General features: G+C 38.7%; 1 protein-coding gene across 2 annotated transcripts in view; it reads left to right on the top strand.

The window, feature by feature from the left end:
- The window catches only part of LOC112047942 (dual specificity tyrosine-phosphorylation-regulated kinase 2-like), a 55,485-nt gene that overhangs the window by 6,121 nt on the left and 26,014 nt on the right, over positions 1-23,350 (top strand). For both annotated transcript variants that reach the window (XM_024085262.2, XM_024085261.2), the window contains exons 2-4: positions 7,557-7,695; positions 18,242-18,405; positions 20,040-20,317. In XM_024085262.2, coding sequence (XP_023941030.1) covers positions 7,557-7,695; positions 18,242-18,405; positions 20,040-20,317 — 581 coding nt within the window. The remainder of the gene's footprint in view (positions 1-7,556; positions 7,696-18,241; positions 18,406-20,039; positions 20,318-23,350) is intronic.

Here is a 23,350-nt window from a genome sequence, read left to right as displayed (position 1 = left end):
CCGACTGACTAAGGTATGAAGTCCACTCACCTTCCAGCAATCGCAGTTATCTTGAAGCATGCATACGTATATCTTGACCTGATCATTAATACGGCAGTTATTTAGGGCGAAAAAATTTAATTGGGAAGTAACTATTTCTAATGTAGGTAGTACTTGGTTAGTACCGTAATTAAAATTTCAAGAAAAAAAAAGAAACATTTATTTTACAAATGTGCCACAAACCAAGCACTATTGTAGCATCTGATGCCTCAACTACCTTAGCAAGGCAAGACCAAAACACAACTTCTTCTTCAAACAAACGAAACTTTATAAATATTCTATTTCGTTTTGATAAGCCCTTGATTGATAATAATCTATACTAATATTATAAAGCTGAAGAGTTTGTTTGTTTAGTTGAACGCGCCAACTCTCAGGAACTACTGGTTCGATTTGAAAAATTCTTTCAGTGTTACATAGCCCATTTATCGAGGAAGGCTATATGCTATATATTATTCTCACATTCCATTTTTTTATTAATTCATTCGGTTAATAAAACTGATTTCCTGATGTTATGTGACGATACGGACTTAGATTGCATTAACTGGAAGAGGAAGTATATTAAACCCATAACCTAGACAAATTTCTACATCATAACATCTAGCACAAACTACAAACATCATCTTCTCGTATTAAACAAATAGTAGATTGTTATACAAGGGGCTAAAAAGACCCATTATATACGAGGTATTTTCAGGGCCCGAGACGTAAGGCGAGGGCCGCCTAAATAGAAACCGAGTTTATAATGGGTTTAGCCCCACGTGTTACACTCTGCTTTTCACTACGATTGCGAGAAAATAAAACAGTTTAGTACAATATTCAATGATTTATTTTAATTGAAAATTAAATGTACAAAGTTTACAATTTTGGATATTAAGGGAGATGCTTTTACCCAGTAACATAATTTCCGACTTCAAGTCGGAATTTAAGTCAGATCGGTCTAAGATATTAGTTTAAAAAACTCCTTTCGTAAGTGAATCCATTCGTTGTTGTTTTCTTCACTTATTAAATTTTTCGTAGGTATCGTAGGTAAGTATTTAAGTAAATGCGTCTCGACTTTGATGGTAACAGATTGAACATTTTATCCATCTCCAAATTAGGATCACCATTCTCACTAGATGAAGACAACAATAACAATTATTGTTGAAAAATATGTAAGTTACGGTCACAAATTTACAATGAATTTCTGAAAAAAATCAAGTGTGTATTATTCACGCCAATTGTTTTTTAAATTCTCGCTTTTTAATTTTATTTTTTTACATGAGAAAAAGGCAAAGATTACACCGTAAAGGATGTCCCATGTCTTCAAATCTCGCACTATTCGCAACTCAATAAAAATTAAATAAAAAAATAAACGCACTCCACTGACAATAGCGCTGAATTTCGTTCCAATTTAATTCCATCCAATTTATTTATTTTTCAAAACAATTAGGGCCTTACCTATAATGATTCTATTTTCGAATAAAACCTCCTCCGTTTTATAGTAGGCTAGTACTTACTTGGCTAGTACTCGTACCTAACAGACAAGAATAAAAAAAAAAACAAAATTACTTTAGCCCCTAGAGGCTAAAATGCTTGTTTAGCCCCGCTGTGGAGTAGTAATATGACAGTGTTTTTGAGCAAGAGTAGTGAAAAAGCTTGTAAATTGTCCCTCAAATATACATAGTGTATACTATCTACAAAATCCTACATTGTGTGGAGCCCAACAGGCACTTGGCTTGTTTTTATTGTAGCGAGTTGTACAAAGGACCGGACGAAAGGCTTCTTTGCGTAACGAAAGGTGCTAGTGTTTTCTTTTACGATTGTTTCAGTTTTTTTCCTCTTTCCCTTTCAAACTTATTGAAAAGTTTGTGCTCAACTAAGTAGAAAAAGACGTATAGTCGAATTTCACAATGTAATAAACAGTGGCGAAACGTGCCCTTTATCAAAGTTTTTGGGGGGCGCAAATGAAGGGTTTCACATTCAGGGAATTCAGACAAAAGAAACAAAAATGCTCGAGTAAATATGATAGTGACTTAACCTATACAGAATGTTTCCAACTTTTGGGCGCATGCTTTACCAGGGAAAAAGGGAGATTGTGGATATAACCTAGGTACATTTTACTAAATTTTGCTTTCACACCTAAGTCCCCTTGTCCCCAGACACCCCTTTAGTCCGAGGGCCCCCGTATCTTTGGTACGGTAAACACCGCGGTAGCTACGCCCCTGGAAAAAAATAAATTTTAAAAGTAAGCTTTCTTAAATGTTCTAAAATGTATCAGAAATTAGCTAAACTCTAAATAGACCTAGGTTCCTTTTAAACCAAGTTTCCAATGATAGTTAGCGAAAATATTGGTTTGGTAATGCACGTAACTGACAAGTTAGAGGTGCATGCACCGGACCGGATTTAAACCTACGCCCTCCGAATCGAAGGCAGAGATCATATCCACTGGGCTATCATGATTTATTTTAGAGCTATTATCTCTACTTGGAAAATTAGATTGTAGCATACCTTGACGATTGTCTTTAGATCACCGTCACGCGTTTGTACCAACTCGTTGGTCGTTTTTATTTTTACTCTTTCAAATCGTTACAAAGGATCAGACGAAAGGCTTCCTTGCATAAAAGAAAGCGTTTTTGTTTCAACTTCTTTTGATTTTGAAAACACAGTTTGAAGGTTTGAAGTATTGTTTATAGTTTACAGGGCTTCATGTACAAGTAGGTATATTATTATCTCTCTTTCTTAAATGATACTTTATATAAAGATAGATAGAGACGAATTCGAAACACACACTGTTTCATTCGACGTTACGAATACAGACTTAAGCGGACCAAATCCTTTGAGTTAGTGTTTAGTGACTAGTGATAGTGTAGTGTTAAGTTCTACATGGAAGATCACGTGAACAAAGCGATCTAAAGACGTACTAATTAGTGAAAGACTAAGATTAAGTATAGTAATAATATATTATAAGTTTAGGTTAAACTTAAATTACTAATTAGTCACTTAAGTAGGCTAGATCGTAATTTTATTTAAGTACCAAATTACTTTACAACAGAGAAAAAAAGGACTTTCACATCAACAACATCGTTACAGAGTGCTACTATTTCGATGTTGGTCATATCCATGAGTTTTTCACATATTGCCTCAAATAATGCATTTGTGTGTGTCACAAATTATTTGTACTGAACAAGATCTAGCGTCTGCACTTATTATAGAGTCAACAACCCCAAAAGAAGATTTCCTTTGGAGTGAAACATCAAAATTAAACATGTCTGCTTCTATCCAATAAGGAGAACCCACATACTAATATCAACCACGTTGAACAAACTTACTACCTAATAACAAACTCAAAAACCAACAAAACAATTATATCCACAGAGTATCCAGACAGATTGACCTTTAATATTTGTACGAGCCATGTAGGTTACGACCTATTCAGGATTGAACTTTGAATTCAATTTCTATTGAACTTATTATCACCTACGGCAGCACAGAGGCCTTAACCATGTGGCACGTCGATTCTTTGTCTATAAACGCTAACGCTTCGAAAACTAAGAAAATGTTGGATTGACAGATCCGATTGACAACCTGACCACGTGACATGTCGATATTGTCCAGTGATGTAATTTTAAGCTAACTTGCTCTACGGACTAAGGTCTGTGTCCGCAACTTTGACCACGTGAACATTAGGGCAAGCTTTCATGCTTTTTTCAACCCTATACATATATTTAAACCGCAAAAATTTAATAATGAATTTTTAAAAAAAATTTTGAAACAAATTATGTTTTGTTAATTTTGATAATTTAATTTCATAGTATTGCTAAAAGTTCAAGTAGGTACCAAGGTAGGTACTACCCTTAAAGTTCCACTTCTAATAGTGTTTTCCAAAATTTGCCACGAACCTGACAAGCGACTGGAGGCTTGGTTTCTCAATTCTCATAATATGCCCAGGAAAATACGCGATAGTTTCTTGGATAGTTAAGAATGACATTTGCTATTGACAGGTCACGTGATCAAGATCTGTCATTCCCATACATCTTTCTAGTTTTCGAAGCGTTAGCGATCGACTTGCCACTTGGCTAGGGGGGTAAGATCCTCGAGACCTCGCAAAGGCACCTCGGTCCAAATTCTATGTAGGAACCATAATTTTTTTTATTAAATGAGGAAAGAATGAGATTTGAGAACACACACATAATTAATACATTGTACATGTAGGTATTCATACATTCACACGCTCTTTCGACAGACGGTCTCAATTTTCTAGGAATACGTCTGGGATCCTCAGCCAAACAGTCTCAGAACAAAGTATATTCGTAGAGTTTACTGTTTAGGCGCCAAGTACCTGCCTCGCGTAACTCTGACGTCACGTCTAGGGCTCGTCCTTTATACGACACGAACTCTGCAGCCCTTAACAAGGGTCGAGTTATAAATAGATTAATCCGGGCTTGATTCAGACTTTTGCGGCGTAGCAGTGGGCGTCGTACTAGTGAGCTTGGGGACGTTGTGCGCCTCATATATGCGAAACGAACTGCCTACCCCGAAGACTCATCACGAACCTGTATGAAGGAATTTTCAATTTGTGCCTACCCTAGCTAAAAAACTAGTGCTCGCTACCATTAAATGTCATCATTAACAACTAGCTGACGCCGCGCGGTTTTACCCGCGTGGTTCCCGTTCCCGTAGGAATACGGAGATAATGTATAACCTATAGCCTTCCTCGATAAATGAGCTATCTAACACTAAAATAATTTTTCTAATCGGACTAGTAGTTCTTGAGATTAGCGCGTTCAATCAAACAAACAAAAAACTCTTCAGCTTTATAATATTATCATTAACAATAACAACCCATATTCGGCTCACTGTTGAGCACGAGTCCCCTCTCAGAATGATTTAGTTAGACCTTAGTCAACCATGCTGGTGAAATGCGAATTAGAAGACACACACAGAGAATTAATAAAACTCGCATGTTTGCAGACTTCCTCACGATGTTTTTCCTTCACCGTTTGAGACACGTGATATTTATTTTCATAAAAGGCACATAACTGAAAAGTTGGTGGTGCATGTCCCGGATCGGATTCGAACCTACGCTCTCCGTATCGAAGGCTAGAAGATATATAGGCTATCACTTGTCTCACCATTACCATAATTGTAATAAAATAATAGTTCAGTTAATCAAAAAATAATTTATTGTTGACAAGATATTAGGTAAACACGACTTTCATTTATTTAAAATCATAGAAAACCTGCAAAGAATTTGTATAGGGCGAAATAAAGGAGAATAAATATATTTTCAAGCACAATTTTCTATTTATGCTGATTTCATTTGAGTTTTTCTTTTTCCTTGGCAATTTCTCCGGTCATTTTGGGGTTTCATTCGTTAGGGTGGCCTTATTGACGTCGCAAACGTAAACCAACTTTATGGTAACTTTGGGACCCATTATTTCGAAGTGCCTCCCTCTGCCGTCCAGCTAATTAGGAGTTTGGGGAGGCGTATGCAACCTTTATAGTGCAATTTGCGGCTATAGGTACAAGGTTGGGAAATAGGTGCCTACAAACTTTTTGTGTCTACTGTCTAGGAGATTCATCAGACAGATATTTTGTGTTGTTTTACTCGCTTTTTATTAGTTTTGTTCGACGAAGTTTTTAAAACAAGTAAGATTATTGCATAGACAAAAAAGCAAAAAAGCGAATTTAAATAAAGAACGTAATCATGGCTGTAAGGGCTGTAAAATAGTATAAAGAAGCACAGCTGTGAGTTCCTAATTTTTTTTAATTTGAAAGTTTACAATAATTGATAGGTATCGGTCCTCAAAATCTTTTTATGGTAATTAATTTAATTTGTCTATAATTTAATTTGTTTCATTTTATAATTCAAATAATAGACTGATTTAATGAATACATTTTATTAACGTTAAACTTCGATTTTCAAAAAAAAAATTACCATTACGGTGATACGCAATATTTTCCTTTTGTAGGTACATAATAAAGTTGTTATTTGGTTGCACTAGAGTTGATTTTTATATTGGCAAAGAAAATATCGAGATAATAATCTTTGTTTTGTTGATTATTTCTCGATATTACCTTCAGCGATATTACTAAGGTAACAATGTATTAAGATATAAATGAAACCCAGAGCCCCGGGGAAATTAGCGTGATGTTATTTTTTATTGATTTGTCGCAATCCGAGACTGGCAACTCTAGCTCAACCGAACATTATTTCAGCTATTGTTGAAATAATGCTCGGTTTTTTTTTATTGAGAAAGAATACAATAAGGAACTTAAGTTAACTTATCCTAATAACTATACCTCGAACAGTGCGTGTTGCCAGTGATGACCTATGGTTCCGAGACTTGGTCGCTAACTATGGGCCTGATAAGAAGGCTCAGAGTCACACAGCGGGCGATGGAACGAGCTATGTTAGGAGTATCTCTGCGTGATCGAATCAGAAATGAGGAGATCCGCAGAAGAACCAAAGTCACCGACATAGCTCAACGAGTTGCGAAGCTGAAGTGGCAATGGGCGGGGCACATAGTGCGAAGATCCGATGGACGTTGGGGTCCCAAAGTGCTGGAATGGCGACCCCGCACTAGTAAGCGCAGTGTTGGCCGACCCCCCACCAGGTGGACTGACGACATCAAGCGAGTCACAGGGATTCGCTGGATGCAGTTGGCTCAGTATCGTGATGTTTGGAAGTCCCTACAAAAGGCCTATGTCCTGCAGTGGACGTCCATCGGCTGATATGATGATGATGATGATGAATAACTATACAAATCATGCCCACGTGGAATGGTGGCAAGAATACTGGCTGCATTGAGTTGAGTTGCTCGGTTGAGTTTGTTGTAGATTTTTTGCTTGCTTCCAATTAATACTCCTCGCGCTGTAGCTCGCGCTGCAGCGATGTTGCCGCGATGTTGCCGCGATGTTGCTGCGATGTTATCGCGCTGTTTCTGCGAAGTTGCCGCGATGTTGTCGCGCTGTTGCCTTGTTTGTTTACACTGCTCGATTTGGGTGTATTATTATCGCGACACCCCGTATTAGTCCTTTGATCTACGCTCGCGCCGACAAAATTTGGAGTTGTGAGCAGGACAAACGGCAGGACGAGTAACGTGGCCACTCAACGTCTCTGCTTACTTCCCTCACTACTTCCTACACCAATCGTGTAGTGTGCGGCGGACGAGTTACTGCTGTGGGCACTGAGAAACTATGTGTTAATCAGTGGCGTTACTTGACTTCTCTAAAGTGCTTGTAAACTAAGCATAATTGAAATAAATGAATTTTGAATCTACTGCTCTAAGTTTGTGTATTGCGAGTCGGACAAAATTATGAACATAGCGAACCGTGGTCTTAGACCGTTTTAAAAATATCTAAAGGCGCGCAAGGTGTCACGCTTCACCGGGTCTGAAGAATCGTGTTTCTTCATCACCGTGTCTGACGAAATGTGTGTCAGCTTCACCGTGTCTCACGAAGTGTGTGTCAGCTTCACCGTGTCTCACGAAATGTGTGTCAGATTCACCGTGTCTGACGAAACGCGTCTGTTTCAGCTGCAACTGGAAGCGGCCCCCGGCGAGCGGGCCGCGCCGGTCAACAACAACGCAGAGGGCGCGGTGGCCAGCCCCCCGCGCGACGACAACCACAACGCCCAGCTACCCTCCCCGCGCGTCACGGCGCTCACCCCCTCAGGTAACCTTTTTCTTTCTTAACTTCAGCAAGCTACGGGAGTTCGCGCATCGGTGGCACGCGAGGCGGAGCGCTCTGGACCGTTGACCACCGGTCGAAGGTGATGCATAGACCGCGGCGGGAAAGCGGATCTCAACGTCGTGTGTCGTCCAGCCCCAGAACGGGGACAGTGAGTATCAAGGGACAAGGAGCGAAAAGAGAAAATAACTTGTAGGGAGTCAAGAAGGCGTCCCGGGAACACGCAAAGAGCAAGTACCGGGTTCGCCCTCCCTCGATTCGGCCCAAATTACCGAGAGGTTGAAAGGGCCATGGGAGGTGGTGGGTTTTCTTTCTTCTTCATGTAGTCCTCATACAAATTTTTATCGAATAATTAGTCTTATTAGGGCGAAAGTGATCAAATATAGTCTATTGTCCATCGTTGTCCGTCCGTTCTTCTTTTCTTCTTCTTTTCCTGGGCCTAGGGTTGGCAGTTGTGCGTAGGTCCTTTTCAGCCAACTGAGCTCGCTCCAGAAGCTTAGCAGGCCACCCAGGTCGCCGAACGCCTCTTGGAGTGTTGCTGGAGATCCAATGTGTGCTGCGCGTTGTTCAGATACACCTCTGCATCTAAGCATAACATGTATCGGGGTTCCCTCTTCCTTCATGCATGCTCTGCACAGAGGACTGTCGGTTATACTTAGAACCGAAAGGTGTTTATTTAGTGAACAGTGCCATGTCATTAATTCCGTTACTGTTTTAAGTTTGCTACGTTTAAGTTTAAGCAGTCGAAGGTCATGTCATGCTTTAGTAAGGCAAAGGCAACATTACCAAAACTTCCGATAGAGTCCACCGAGAAAATTGTATTACCCACTTAAAGCACTCTTGTTCAACCTCCACTTCATTTGTGCACCTTTGTAGAACTATTTAATAAAATGCATTCTACTTTAAGCAATAAAACTCTAAAATAAAATGCATCGAATAAATGGGAAAGTATTTATTAATGAAGATAATACTTAAATTAGCTAAACTTATTATAAAAATAAAATATAAGGAAATATAACTACAACTACAAAATTAAAATAAATTAAAATTAACTATTAACTATCGAATAAATGATTCCTACGTTTCCGCCAAAGTCAGCACCTGTAGCCAAGTAGCATCGATTCTGTGCGTCTGCGATCGGCGAACGATCGCAAACGCTTTGAAAACCAGAAAAATGTATGGGAATCACAGATATTGTTCACGTGACCTGTCGATAGCAAATGCCATTCAAGATACATTTTTCTAGTTTTCGAAGCGTTTGCGATCGTAGAAAGAGAATCGACGAAGACACTTGGCTACAGGGGCAGGTTTAACCTACTATATAGACTAAGAGCCAGTGACAGCCAAACATTCGTCATTTTGTACAAGCTGAAATTTTGTCAGCTCATGCTCTTCTCCTACCATAGGTCACTTTTTACTTCTTACCATAGGTTACTTGCATTTGAGCAGCGTGGTGGGCCTAAGCTACATAATTATCAGTGGGCTTATAATGATGAAGTTAAACGTATTTCCCCATTTGACCTTGAGGCTTGAACTACCAAAAGCTCAATGATATTTTGTTCTTCTTGCTGTAGGTATATTCCAATTTTCATTATATAGGTACAACAACTTAATTAGTTTACTCCACGCTTTGTACAATAGAGAGTCTTTATCGGAAAGCAGTTCGTAATCTGTCTTTGTATTGAGCCTTGCGGCCTTATAGGCCTTGCGTTTATCCTTTAAACAACTTTGCCAACTTGAAAACTTCGTTAGACTCTCAATAACTCGTACTAATTGAAGTTTAATTTAGTATTTAATATTAATTACTACTCGTATTAGAATTGCTAGTTTGATCGTTTAACTTTAATTTGCTATTTCGGCATGGGAGAAGGGGAGCTGAATAGAAATAAAGTTATTCGAGAGCGGCAGTTGAACATAAGGGACCTATCAACCTTGCACGTTGTTGAGTTGTTTAAAGGAGTATACCTCCTAGTATGAGCCTTAATATTGATAGGTAAGTTTAGACCAACGAAAAAAAAAGTGTGTGTCTTTCAGTGTGCCTAGTGGGATTTGTCAGTTAGAAATTCGCGTTTACGTTAACGCGATAGTAACAGTATCAAACTGCCACTAGGCCCTCTGATCGACTGTCTAAATAAGTGTATGTTGCTCCGCAGCATACACTATGTATGTCTCAATACCTACGCCTGAAAAGTGAAAAGTGCGCAACCGAGGAGGAGCAGGCCACGGCGAGCGCGCCCGCCAACAGCGTGCACATGCGTGCGGACGCGCTAGCGCGCGCGCCTGAACTCATGTGCACGCAGTTAGCGGCAGCGCACGGTGCAAGGTGCGCAGAATAGGTTACGCACATAAAACGTAACGCTGTCTTTCGTTCATCGAATTTTACTGGCCATATTTTTTTCATACCGGGGGCTATAAACGAAAAATCGATTCTCTAAAGTAACCTCAAAAAAATAATTTTCGGAAACACTCAATCAACACAACAGATAAGGATAAGGTAAGTTTTGTCATATAAAAAAGATATGGCAATGGCAAATATTGTTATAATTAAAAAAAAAGAACCAGAAGAAAAAAGAGCGGAAGTGAATTTTTAAGATTTCTTTTCTCCATTTTGAAGTACGTGACCCAAAAAATATTATTCTATAAAAGTATTTCTCTAGTATTCAGGACAAATAGAGGAAAAAAAGACTTCTTTCACAGTCGAGTGAATAGATCGCACTTAGCGGCAGTCTTTTATAAGGATTCGCAAATCGCAGGTTACGGGCGGGCTGCGACACTCCATCACTGCCCGAAGGCTATTTGTGAGAGCTACCCTCCTCCGACACTTGCAGAGTTCATTCCATTAGTTAGCGCGTATACCTAACTGGGAATCAGGTCACTCGATACATACGACCATTTCATACTTTCCTGGTACCTGTTCATATTACTTACTACCTACATGTTTTTTCAGCAGGTAGGTAAAATAGTATTTAAGGAATAAGTTGACCTTTGACTTTGATTCATCATTATATCCTCATCATTATCCGTCGCTAACCTCCACTGCTTGACGTAAGGATTTCCAAACACTATGGTTTTAAACCGCTCATGCATAGCAGGTCACGGGCCACTCCATCACTGCCCGAAGGCTATTTGTGAGAGCTACCCTCCTCTGACACTTGGAGAGTTTATTCCATTAGTTACCGCGTATACCTAACTGGGAATTAGGTGTCTCCATAGGTACATACGACGATTTGCTCGTGACATCTACCTGGTTTCATAGTTTCCCTGATTTTTTTTTAAATTTTTCGCATAGTTGGCGCCATTGCCCGCTGGGTGATCTGTCTGTGCCATCTTTTAAGCCCTGACCAACTCTGTTCTCTTCGAATCAGGTTCTATTGTTAAGCCTCATAAAGCCCAAGAGGCTTGTAATTACAGCAATAACGCTTCGGATCTTTTTGGCGGCAAAAATGAGTCCCTTCTACTAGTATTAAAAGAATTTAATTTATGTATTTTTTTTTGTATATATTATATTTTTATATATTTAAGAGCCGTGATAGCCCAGTGGATATGACCTCTGCCTCCGATTTCGGAGGGTGTGGGTTCGAATCCGGTCCGGGGCATGCACCTCCAACTTTTCAGTTGTGTGCATTTTAAGAAATTAAATATCACGTGTCTCAATCGGTGAAGGAAAACATCGTGAGGAAACCTGCATACCAGAGAATTTCTTAATTCTCTGCGTGTGTGAAGTCTGCCAATCCGCATTGGGCCAGCGTGGTGGACTATTGGCCTAACCCCTCTCATTCTGAGAGGAGACTCGAGCTCAGCAGTGAGCCGTATATGGGTTGATAACGACGACGACGACGATTTTTTTTTATGTTGTAAGGTTGGAAATAAACTTTGAATTAGGTGGATAAAGAAAAAATAGCACGTAAAACCCTGACCTTATTTCCCAAGGGGGTAATAAGTAAGTACTTTGAATGAAGCACTGCATTCACTGGCGGTGGTACTTTAATTTCGTGCACTAGTTTTTATCACAAGCTTTATACACGCCGTGGAATAAAAACAACATTTCACAGGAAAATTTTACTTTATTAAATTTTTTAAATTAAATTCCATTAAATTTTGTGCACATTTTTGGCGTAACCTCAGTTTATTAAGACTTCGTCCGGAGGTGGTATTATTGTTTTTAGCGCATCGTTATAGACTTATTTGTTTTGTTGGTTTGTCTTAAAGCGACTGTACCGCAATTATATTTTAAAGGCGAAAGGTTATTTTTGACAATATATGCTGCAACTATTGACCGATTCACACAGCGGGCGATGGAACGAGCTATGTTAGGAGTATCTCTGCGTGATCGAATCAGAAGTGAGGAGATCCGCAGAAGAACCAAAGTCACAGACATAGTTCAACAAGTTGCGAAGCTAAAGTCGCAATGGGCGGGGCACATAGTTCGAAGAGCCGATGGACGTTGGGGTCCCAAAGTGCTGGATGGGCGACCCCGCACTAGTAAGCGCAGTGTTGGTCGGTGGACTGACGACGTCAAGCGAGTCGCAAGGATTCGCTGGATGCAGGTGGCTCAGTATCGTGATGTTTGGAAGTCCCTACAAAAGGCCTATGTCCTGCAGTGGACGTCCATCGGCTGAGATGATGATGTTGATGATTGAACCGATTTGGCTGAAGTTTAAAAAGGAAGTAGATTATACTCTGGATTAACACAAGGCTAATTCATGGCCCCATTCAGCGTCCGCTAATAATAATTACTTGTATATTTCCCTGGTTGTGACCCGTGGTTTTACCCGAGTAGATTCCATTAACATTATATCTGTGCCAATCACTGGAAATGGAGAGTTCCACAGTTTTCCTGGGAGTGACCTTGGATTGTAAACTACAGTGGGGTGCTCATATAGAAAAACTGTCTGGTAAACTTAGCTCAGCGGCATTTGCCGTGAGAAAAATAAGACAGTTTACTGATGTCGATACAGCTAGGCTTGTTTATTTTGCGTACTTTTACAGCGTAATGTCTTACGGTATTTTATTGTGAGGCAAGGCTGCCGATATACAATCTATATTTGTACTTCAAAAAAGAGCAATTCGAGCAATATATCAATTAAAATCACGCGAGTCCCTTCGTCAAAAGTTTAAAGAAATAGGTATACTAACAGTAGCCTGTCAATATATATATAACAGTATAGTATATGTAAGACAAAATATTAATTTGTACAAACGAAAAGGAGATCTAAACCCACGTCTTACTAGACACGGGCATAAGTTAGTTATTTCTGCATATCGTCTCCAAAGAGTAAAAAAATCATTTGTAGGTTTGGGTGTACTCTTCTATAATAAGATCCCCAAGACTGTGATGCCAAAGCATAGCTGTAAGCAATGTGTTAAAAAACATTTACTTAGTCGAGGGTACTACAACATTGATGAGTTCCTTAATGATAAAGATGCTTGGAGGCCGTTGGATCAGCTTCCACCTTCACACAGGAAGTAAAACTATAAGAAATGTAAACAGTTATTGTTATCAATTGTAAATTATAATACTGTATGACTTTTTCAAAAGAGCAACTGTTGAGTTTCTTGCCGGTATCTTCTCAGCAGGACCTGCCTTCCGAACCGGTGGTAGAATCTTTACAAATAGTCAACTGACGTGTCAAAAGTGCTTGTAAACTGAGCCTACTTGAAATAAATGATTTTTGATTTTGATTTTGATTTTGACAATCTTCACCTTGATCCGTTGAGGACATAAAACTCTCTTCTCAAACTACTTTGTTTTAGTATAACATAAACGTACTTACGAGTAGGTATCTGTTTTATTTTTTCTTTATGAATGTAGTAGAAGGATTCTTGCCTTCTCAATTTTGAGTTGAGTCTACGCCACGTGTTCACTGTAGTAAGCTAGTCGTAAATAATGTCGAGATGACATTGTTACTGCAACTGATATGAGATTCCGAAAGTGTCGTAAGAATAAGGAATATCCCTGTTTGCTATTCATTGCTTTCTTGAAATAAGATGTCAAAGAACCTAATAATTAAAAAAAAAACAATGTAAGCTTTGAATCAGCTAGTTATCTGAACTATATTTCTGATTTCGCTTTTTTACTATTTAGTCTATTTTTTAATTTTTATTTATTTTTTTAATTTTTATTTAATTTTTTAATTTTGATTTAAAAAATAACATAATCTCAATTTACAAATTATTTGTGTACCGAACGTACGGAAATGAATGGTAGGTGTTAATGTATTCTAAAAGGATCATTTGAGCTTACACCTAAGGTCACAAGTCCTGGGACCTGATTCAGATGTTTCCTCTCGCTGCTATCGGTCGCGTTATAATATACTGGTTTTCAGTAAACTACTTAAAGAATATTATACAGCGAATGGTAACTTTCAGCTTCGTAGTAATATTATTGTAGTAGTAGTAGTATTGCTTGTATAATTGAAGGCGCATTAGCCCAGTAACAAAAGCTTTAGCAACGGCGTGAAACATTAACGAGCGTCAGAGTCGTCAAGCTGAAATTGACTTCATGACCCGCGGGAGATCTCATCTCGACTGCGGTCAAGGACGGGATCTCTTTGGGGAAGTCTGAAGTTCAGAATTATAGTAATAATATAATCATTAATATCTCAGATTATTAATCTATTTTCTAAATATCTCTCGACTCTCACAAAGTTATAAAGGTCTCATAATGTTGTATGTTTTTATTATGTGGGTAAACTGTTTTATGATTAGGTCGGTACCTACCAGGGGCGATGGTTCCTAACAACCAGATTCCTATCGGGTTACCTTTTAAAAATCCACGAGTTTTAGGGACGTAAATAATTTAACGTATACTCGGCCAAAAAAGACATGAGAGTAAAAAACCACATGAACGGCTTACCTGCGAAAAAAATTCAGCCTTCGCTACTGGTACCTACCTAGCATTACTTATGGAATTCAAGTCAGTAAGAGTTGAATTCCATAAGTAATGGTAGGTAGAAGCCCGTGGTGAATTTATTGGATGGGTCCCCAGATAATTCGGAGCTTTGCGGGCTGGGAGCCCAGACACACTAAGGCCTATATAGTACCTATACCTTCAGAGCAATTACCTTATTGGACTTGTATAGCACTTTTGAGAGGGACGAGGTAAACTCATCATCATAAAATATTGAAATACCTACTAATACCTACTATAGATAAAAAATATTATTATTGTAAGATATTGCAGTTACACTAGCCTCGATTTCCTTGAAAATTTAATACCGCCTATGAAAATAAATTAGCAATATTGTAGACTGTACTATTGCTCTAGATATTCTGTAGAACCGTTATTCTGTTTCGGCGTTTGGGTTGCGGAAGGAAAAGGAGCGGAAATGCATTTAATGAGATATCGAAAGCCGTTTATAAAAAAATCGTTGCTTAGCAACCACTTTTATACAGGAGATAGTTTATATATTTCTGCTTTGCTATCTTATCAACGCCTGTTTATATTTTTCATTACTGTTCCGTTCCTGCTATTGAAAGCACCGTCTCTAACGAGTTTAATGAGCCAGAGGAGGGTCAACCCGATTCCAACGTCGATTCGGCGCCGTCAGGTACGAATGTACTTAATACTTCTGGTGTAAATGTATGCGACACTGCTGAACCATTTCCGCCTCCGAATAATGATAAAGACGAATCTTGCACACGCCCCAGACGTGCCGGTAGGTTTACTGGGAAATATGGAAAATGTTAAGTTTACGTTTTATCTCGTTTATTAAAACTAAATTTACTTTGCATGTTGATATATAAATTAGTTGTATCTCCGTATGATTTTGAGACAAATTGTATTGGACGATCTATCCTATAATTTTCATTATTTTTTGTTTACTATTCTTATTGTTTGCGTTTTTTTTTTGTATAAGTAAATTTTTTGTTAGTTGTATGTGGGTACTTTGGTAATAAATGAGGTGTGTCACCGACGCGGTCTTTGATTGTTGCTCCCGTATTATAATAGTCTTAATAAGCGTAATATCTAACTAAATCAAAGCCAAATCTTCCGAAAATAGAATATTAATTAACAGTCTCCTTTAACTACGTTTTCTTTTCTATTGCTCTGTATAAGATTGGATACTAAAGCATCGAAAGACAATTACGTCAACATTGAACTTAATAATGCTTTAAATAGAATTCTACGAAGGGTTTGCTCGTCTGACATGGGTCAGGGGTGAGAGCCTCGAGGCATGATTTTCCCGGGCATTTTCTCGGTAGCTATTGCTTTGCTACAAAAATAAAAATGTCTTAAAAAATCATTAATTGCCTTAGGTATAAGCTTATCTTATATATCTAGCTAGTATACTAATAGTCTAGCTAGATCAATGGAATTCTATGCTCTGTTAAAAAGCAAATTATAGGCAAAAGATTTTGTTGTGTTTTGAGTTTAACCTGTTCAGCTAAATGTGGTCGTTGGTTCGAATCCTGTAAATTAATAGTATATGGTTGTTATTAACTTGTTGCTCGCCCTGTTAAAAGGGACATGATGATGATGAAATATTTTCGAAAGAGATATCTACTAGTATTATTATTATTTACTAACACCCTCGTTGACCCAGTGCTGTGGTTTTGGATCACGAGGTCCTGGGTTTGAGTTCGGGGTCGAGCTATAAAATACTGAGCTTATCTCTCGTCTGCAAAATTTCTCGATATAAATTCTCAGCCCAGAGTTAGGAAATTGTTAAGCCATTCCCGGTCATTGTCTTTAACATACTGATAGTGGTCGTTACAGGACATGACCATAAGTCCGCCAACCCGCGTGGATCATCGTCGTGGGTAACAGCTCCATACCTTATCTATACTTCTATACTAATATTATAAAGCTGAAGAGTTTGTTTGTTTGATTGAACGCGCAATTCTCAGGAACTACTGGTCCGATTTGAAAAATTCTTTCAGTGTTTGATAGCCCATTTATCGAGGAAGGCTATAGGCTATATTTTATTCCTGTATTCCTACAAGAACAGGAACCACGCCAATAAGTACCAATAAGTAGGGAGACCTGCCCTGTAGTTGGCCATTAAAATAGACTGGTAATGATTATATGCTCGGTGTATATTGCTCGGGAGTGTAGTTTACATATTCTTGGAAAATTAACAATGGATCTTCAAATACAAGTTGAGATGACGGGTTAGGGAGGGCCCAATCTCTGCGGGTCAAGGTCGGGTCGCGTCATGCCGACCTGCCGCGTGACATCTTTAAACGAATAGCAAAAATTACAGAAGGAAAAAAAAATACATTTCTCCGTGCCGTTTCCGTGTTTTCAATCCGTTTTTGCTTCGTTTTCCTTACCTGCCTAGTTACTTAGGTAGGTAGGTATTTGTTTTGTGAAACGTGGACTGCCGCGTTGTTTTTGTTTATGAATTAGTTTTATTGTAATAAAAAAGAACTGTTGCGTTGGTAAATGTTGGTAAATTATTCTCGTCAGAAGTGAGAAATACTTTTGACTTTTACTGGCAAGCGATGACGGAGAGATCTTAGAGTATCTAAGGAAAACTGTTTGATTTTCATGGAAGTGGTAAGGCGTACAGGTATGGGCGTATGGGCCTCATAAAAGGGCTCAGAAAGAAAAAGGAGTCAGAGTCACTCAGCTGGAGATTCTCTGCGATCAAATCATAAACGTCATCGACATGGCATAGTGAATCGAGAATCTGAAGTTGCAATGGGCAGGGCACATAGTTTGAAGAGCCTATGCCTAGCCCCGAGAAACTGGTATGGCGGTGCGAATGTGCGAAGCACCAGATAGGGCAGTCAGTGTTGGTCCACCACCCACTGGGTGGACCAACGACTAACGGGTTACACAATGCCGTTGGATGCTGGCGGCTCGAGAACGTGGTATTTGAAAGTCCATACAGGAAGCCTATGTCCAGCAGAGAAAGGCCATTGGTAAATATTGATGATAATGATTAATGATGATTGGAGCGTAAATAATTTATTTTATTGTTTTTTAAGAGCAGTGGACTGTAGAAAACTTCTCGGATAGGATATGAAGAATGAATTGAAAGGACTGACCTTTAATGGCTTCTATTTTCTTTCTTCTTCGTTCTCCACGTTACGCTCTCTTATTCCTAGCGGTTTTATTGATTAACTTGATGATGATGAGCAGCTGTTTATTGTCACTGACACTTTGAGCACACCAAAAGAAAACGAATAGTTTTAAGCGTTCTTGAATTTTCTTGTCTTAATTGGTCACAGGACGAGGAAATAATGAAAGATTGATAGGTGCGGGGAAGAGAGGAGTGCGGGAAGGGAAGGTTACGTTTACGTTCCATTATATGCGCGATTAATTTGATATACCATCTTCCTAGATGTTGTTTATTATCATTATTATAATAATTATATAAGATATTTTATGTATATTAATTTTTAATTGTACAATTAAACATACCAATGATGATTGACCTGTCTGAGTGGTTGCTAAACAACGGCTTTTTGGTAAACGTAAGCCTGGTGATAGCATTTCTACGGGCGATCTCTAACTCCTAACTATTACAAAGAGTTCCTCTATACTAAAATGTTGTTGACCTCGTTAATGTTGTATTTCCAGAAATCCTCAAGGTGTACAGCGACCGGCTGACTGACTGGGAGCGTACGGAGGTGCGCAAGTATCCCGAGGTTTGGTTCCTGGGGCTGGACGCTAACAAGGTGCACGCGCGCTCCAACCTGCCCAACAACTGCGGCTTCGACGACGAGAATGGCAGCTACAATAAAGTAAGATCTTTGTACTTAGATCATTAATAGAATACCGAGAACGGAAGCTACAACAAAGTAAGTTCTTTGTGTATAGAACATTGGTAGAACACTGAGAACGGCAGCTACGACGAGATAAGATCTTTGTGTATAGAACATTGGTAGAACACTGAGAACGGCAGCTACGACGAGGTAAGATCTTTGGGTATAGAACATTGGTAGAACACTGAGAACGGCAGCTACGACGAGGTAAGATCTTTGGGTATAGTACATTGGTAGAACACTGAGAACGGCAGCTACGACGAGGTAAGATCTTTGGGTATAGAACATTGACAGAACTCCGAGATAGGCAGCTACAACAAAATAAGTTCTTTGTGTATAGACCATGGCGGAACACTGAGAACGGTAGCTACAACGAGGTAAGATCATTGTGTTTAGAACATTGACAGTATACCGAACAAGGCAGCTACAACAAGGTACGATGTTTGTGTTTAGAACATGGACAAAACAACGAGAATGGCAGCTACAACAAAGTAAGTTTTTTGTGTTTAGAAGATAGACAGTTTACCAAAAACGGTACCAAAAAAGCTACTACATGATCTTTGTGTTTAGAACGTTGACAAAAAACCAAGTTATGGTGGTATATTTGGACGCAACAAGTCCGTGCTTCGACTATGAAAATGGCAGTTACAACAAAGTAAGATCGGTAAGATTTTTGTATTTGTTTTTTTTGAGTCTGTTACGGCACTTAGACCCAGACTCCTCAATGGGACCTCAGCAACTTCACCGGGGTTTTGGGCGAGCGCAGAAGCATCGCCTGATGGGGCACGAAGGCTGAAGCAGAAGAAGAAAAGAAATCAACGACGCTTTAAGGACTGTAGAACATTGACCAAATACCGTGTCCTTATTCCTTTTGGCAGCAACAAAAAAAGGTTCGATGACCAGAATGGCAGCTACAACAGAGTAAGATACAGTATATTTTAATTATTGATAAAAAACCAAGGTGGTACTATGGACTGCTTATCAAGTATCAAGATCTGCAAATAATCAGCACTGTATGCTCTCACGTGTGTTTGGAGCACAATGCGTTTATGTTATAATAACAAAGGTTTGTACATGAAAGGAACTTTGTACATTCCCAAGTGGTAGTTACCAGGCACTACAATAGTCTTAAATTGACATTTCAATGTGTGGCACTGTGTCAAAGTATGCAGTTGTTTTTCCCTCCCCCATAAGTTCTCCCCACCATTTGAAAAATATTCCAACAATCTTCTTGATATCTTGATGTTATATCAAAGCTTGTTCACATCTTTGTTAATCTTTTTCTTGAAGTCTAATATTAAATAGTATAGGTAAATTGTAAATTCACTAGTAGATGTCCCGCGGCTTCACTCGATTAGTTATTTTTCCCGTGGGAATACAGGTTTAAAGTATTACTTGGTAAAGATGTTTTCTTTGCTTCCTATAGGTGAAAAAACTCGGTTACGGTTTACAAAATTAGTTTTTATTTATTTAATTTAAATCGTAACAAACAAACAAAATTCATATCGTGACTCTACATTATATACATCTACATTATATATAGATCATGGTCTGTGATGCTTTTATGCTAAAAGGCATAAGGCAAAGAGTTAAACTTTTTGTTTCCCCCACAGCAAATCCACGACCACATAGCCTACCGGTACGAGATACTAGAAGTGATCGGCAAAGGGTCGTTCGGGCAAGTGATAAGGGCCCTGGACCACCGCTCCGGGAACCAAGTGGCCATCAAGATCATCAGGAACAAGAAGCGGTTCCACCACCAAGCGCTGGTGGAGGTGAGGGTGCTGGATCACCTGAGGCTGAAGGACAAAGACCAAGCGCACAACGTCATCCATATGCTGGATTACTTTTACTTTAGGAACCATTTGTGTATCAGTTTCGAGCTTATGAGGTGAGGAATTATTTATCAATTAAGTACAATACTTGCTAGTATTCTAAAACAAAATATTTTTTTGAATTAAATCTTCTGTACGCACGATTGACGTGGAGAGTAACCTGGTAAATGCGTTACGAAAAATGTAAACAGGCGACGTGAACGTGAGAGGGATTTAAGAATTTTTACTTCTGTTGTGTGGTCTAAAACATACTCGTTTTTTAAATATATTTTTACTAATTCCCTTATCTAGTTCCAATAATCTAGCTATGAAGAACTTTTTGTCAGAAGTTGCTTTCATCATAACAGATAATCGTACCTACGAGTAGTAAAGTACCTTTTTCGAAAAGCAGTTTTCTATTTTTAAAAAACCGCGTTCGATTCGGACAAGCCCTACGTCTACTCTACGTCCTACGACGTTCCGTAACACACTTCATTAATAGCTATTACATCAGGGGCTAACAAGGTTTTACGAGTACATTCAATAGAATTTGAAAGATTTAGCTACCGGATATCGTCACGAGAGTAGTGATATTCAAAAGCTATCAAAGTAAGTCCGTAGGTGATTTTTACCTTATCTCATGATAAAAGATCTCGTAATATTATATGGTACTAGCGGACGCCCGCGACTTCGTCCGCGTAAAAGTTGATGTAAACTTATCTACCTCTACCTTACCCTGCTCGTAAACCTACCCAACCCTACCCTACCCTACCCTATACCTTACTCCTACCCTACGGCTAACGCTAACCCTACCCTCCCCCCACCTTACCCCTACCCTAACCCTACCCGTAACCTATCCATACCCTATCCTACCCTACCCCTACCCTACCCCTACCTTACTCCTACCCTACCGCTAACCCTAACCCTTCCCTACCCCTACCTTACCCCTGTCCTAACTCTACCCTACCCGTACCCTAGCCCTACCCTACCTTACCCTACCCTACCCCTATCCTACTCCTCCCCTACCCTACACTTTCAATAAATTACCCCTACCCTACCTCTATCCTACCCCTTCCCTACCCCTATCCTATCCCTACCCTCAGCGAAATTGGTCCAGCCTTTTGTGCGTGGTGTTATGACCAAAAGTATATAATTTCCCAAGCGACTTCTATGCTAATACTATAAAGAGGTAAAGTTTGTGTGGTTGTCGGGGGTAATCTCTGGATCTACTGGACCGATTTGGAAAATTCTTATACCAATAGAAAGCTACATTATTTGCGAGTGTCATAGGCTATGTTTGGTTCTCATATTCACACGGGAACGGGAACCACGTAATTGAAACCGCGGGGCGTCATATAGTGGCATTTCTGCGACTTTCAGAAATTTTGTATTATCTCCGAAACTATATAACTAATTAACATACCGTAAAGGGCAAATCTTATCTCTATAATATCCTTGTGATTATTAAATAATTTATTTTGATAAGGATTTAAGTTTAGTTGTGTAAATAATGACGTAAACCTTAGTTTAAAATTTAAATAATTTATTAAAGTACTAAAAGTACTATATCTGCTAAAATATAAAAGATAGATATATGGTGTCGCGGACTTTTTTGTAGAACTTTTAAAGGTTCAAAAAGCCTCCATACATTTATTTCAGTTATACGCAATGGTTGAGGCAGCGTATGCGAATAAGTAAGTTTTTCAGTCCGACCTGTAAGAGAAAACCCGCGATAACTCAGTAGTTAAATATGATAGAAATATAAAATATAGCCTATAGCACTCCTCGATAACGTAACAATCTACTGGTGAAAGAATTTTTAAAATCGGACCAGTAGTTCCGAAGATTACCCCATTTCAAAGAATTGTTACAAACTTACAAACTTTACCTCTTTATAATATTAGTATAGATTATAATATTAGTATAGATATAGATGGAGAGCAAAACAAAACAAACTGTCAATTTCAATGCTCCGCTCTTTTACGCTAAATATTTTTATGGTATTTGCACATTTCAAAATGCACAACGGATATTTCAAGGCATGGAAAAGGGAAAGAATAAATCGGCAAATTGGGATTCTTAATAAAGAAAATACCGCTGAAATTTGAATACTTGAAAATAATCCCTAAAAAAACGAACCCATCAATCAAGATCCCACTAAAAAAACTCAAAACTTGCAGGCATGGAAATTTTGCGAAATTGCTGTTACAAAAAGTGAAGGAACTTAAGCCGTATCGATTTGAAGTCTTGCAATGCAGAGGCTAATGAAAGGCACAATAGAAGCCTGTGTCATGCCGTACCAGGAAGAAGTTAAAAGCTATCTATTATGATTAATTTCGGTTGCCGCATTAGCCGTATCCATTAACCTTTAATGTACGATTTGTTAAAATAACCACAGATCCAGGACGACAGCGGCAAAGGTCAAAACGTCGGTATTTTGGGTCGCAATTGACATAAGCAATTGGATCAATGTTTCATCATAAATTTAAATGAGCATATTGCTATTTTTAATTGTGATTACGGTCTACTGATAAAAATTATACCTAAACGAATTTGTTTTTGCCCCAGACGTAAAATGTGCTATAAAATTTAGGTACCTGGATCCTTAGGCATGTGGCACGTCGACTCTCTTTCTAAAAACGCTAACGCTTCAAAAACTAAAAAAATATGGGACATTCACTACCGACAGGTCACGTGATCAAATTGTCGAACGGATCTGTCATTCGCAAACATTTTGTTAGTTTTCGGAACGTTAGCGTTTGTAGAAAGAGAATCAACATGCCACATGGCTTCAGACCCTGGGGCATCGTAGCCTAATACTAATCACTTTCGATGCGGTTATTTTATTTGAATGCTGACTTAATCGAGATGGTTCACAAGTACATTTAATGATGATTCTAGCCCTATATGTTCTATTCAAACGTAAAAAACGATACTTGACAAAAGTAAAAAGTGGAATCTCAAAAACTTAGTAGCAAACACTTTATAATTTCACACACATCTTTTGTGTCAATGGGAAATGTTTTCCTTCAAAGAAAATTCATTAAGTAGCTTAAGTCAAATTTATCAATGATATTATTATTCTAGAATTTAGGTACATTAGATATATC

The sequence above is a fragment of the Bicyclus anynana genome, chromosome 3 (assembly GCF_947172395.1).
Source record: "Bicyclus anynana chromosome 3, ilBicAnyn1.1, whole genome shotgun sequence".
Classification (NCBI taxonomy): Eukaryota; Metazoa; Arthropoda; class Insecta; order Lepidoptera; family Nymphalidae; genus Bicyclus; species Bicyclus anynana.
This window is presented reverse-complemented; position numbering and strand designations above follow the sequence as displayed.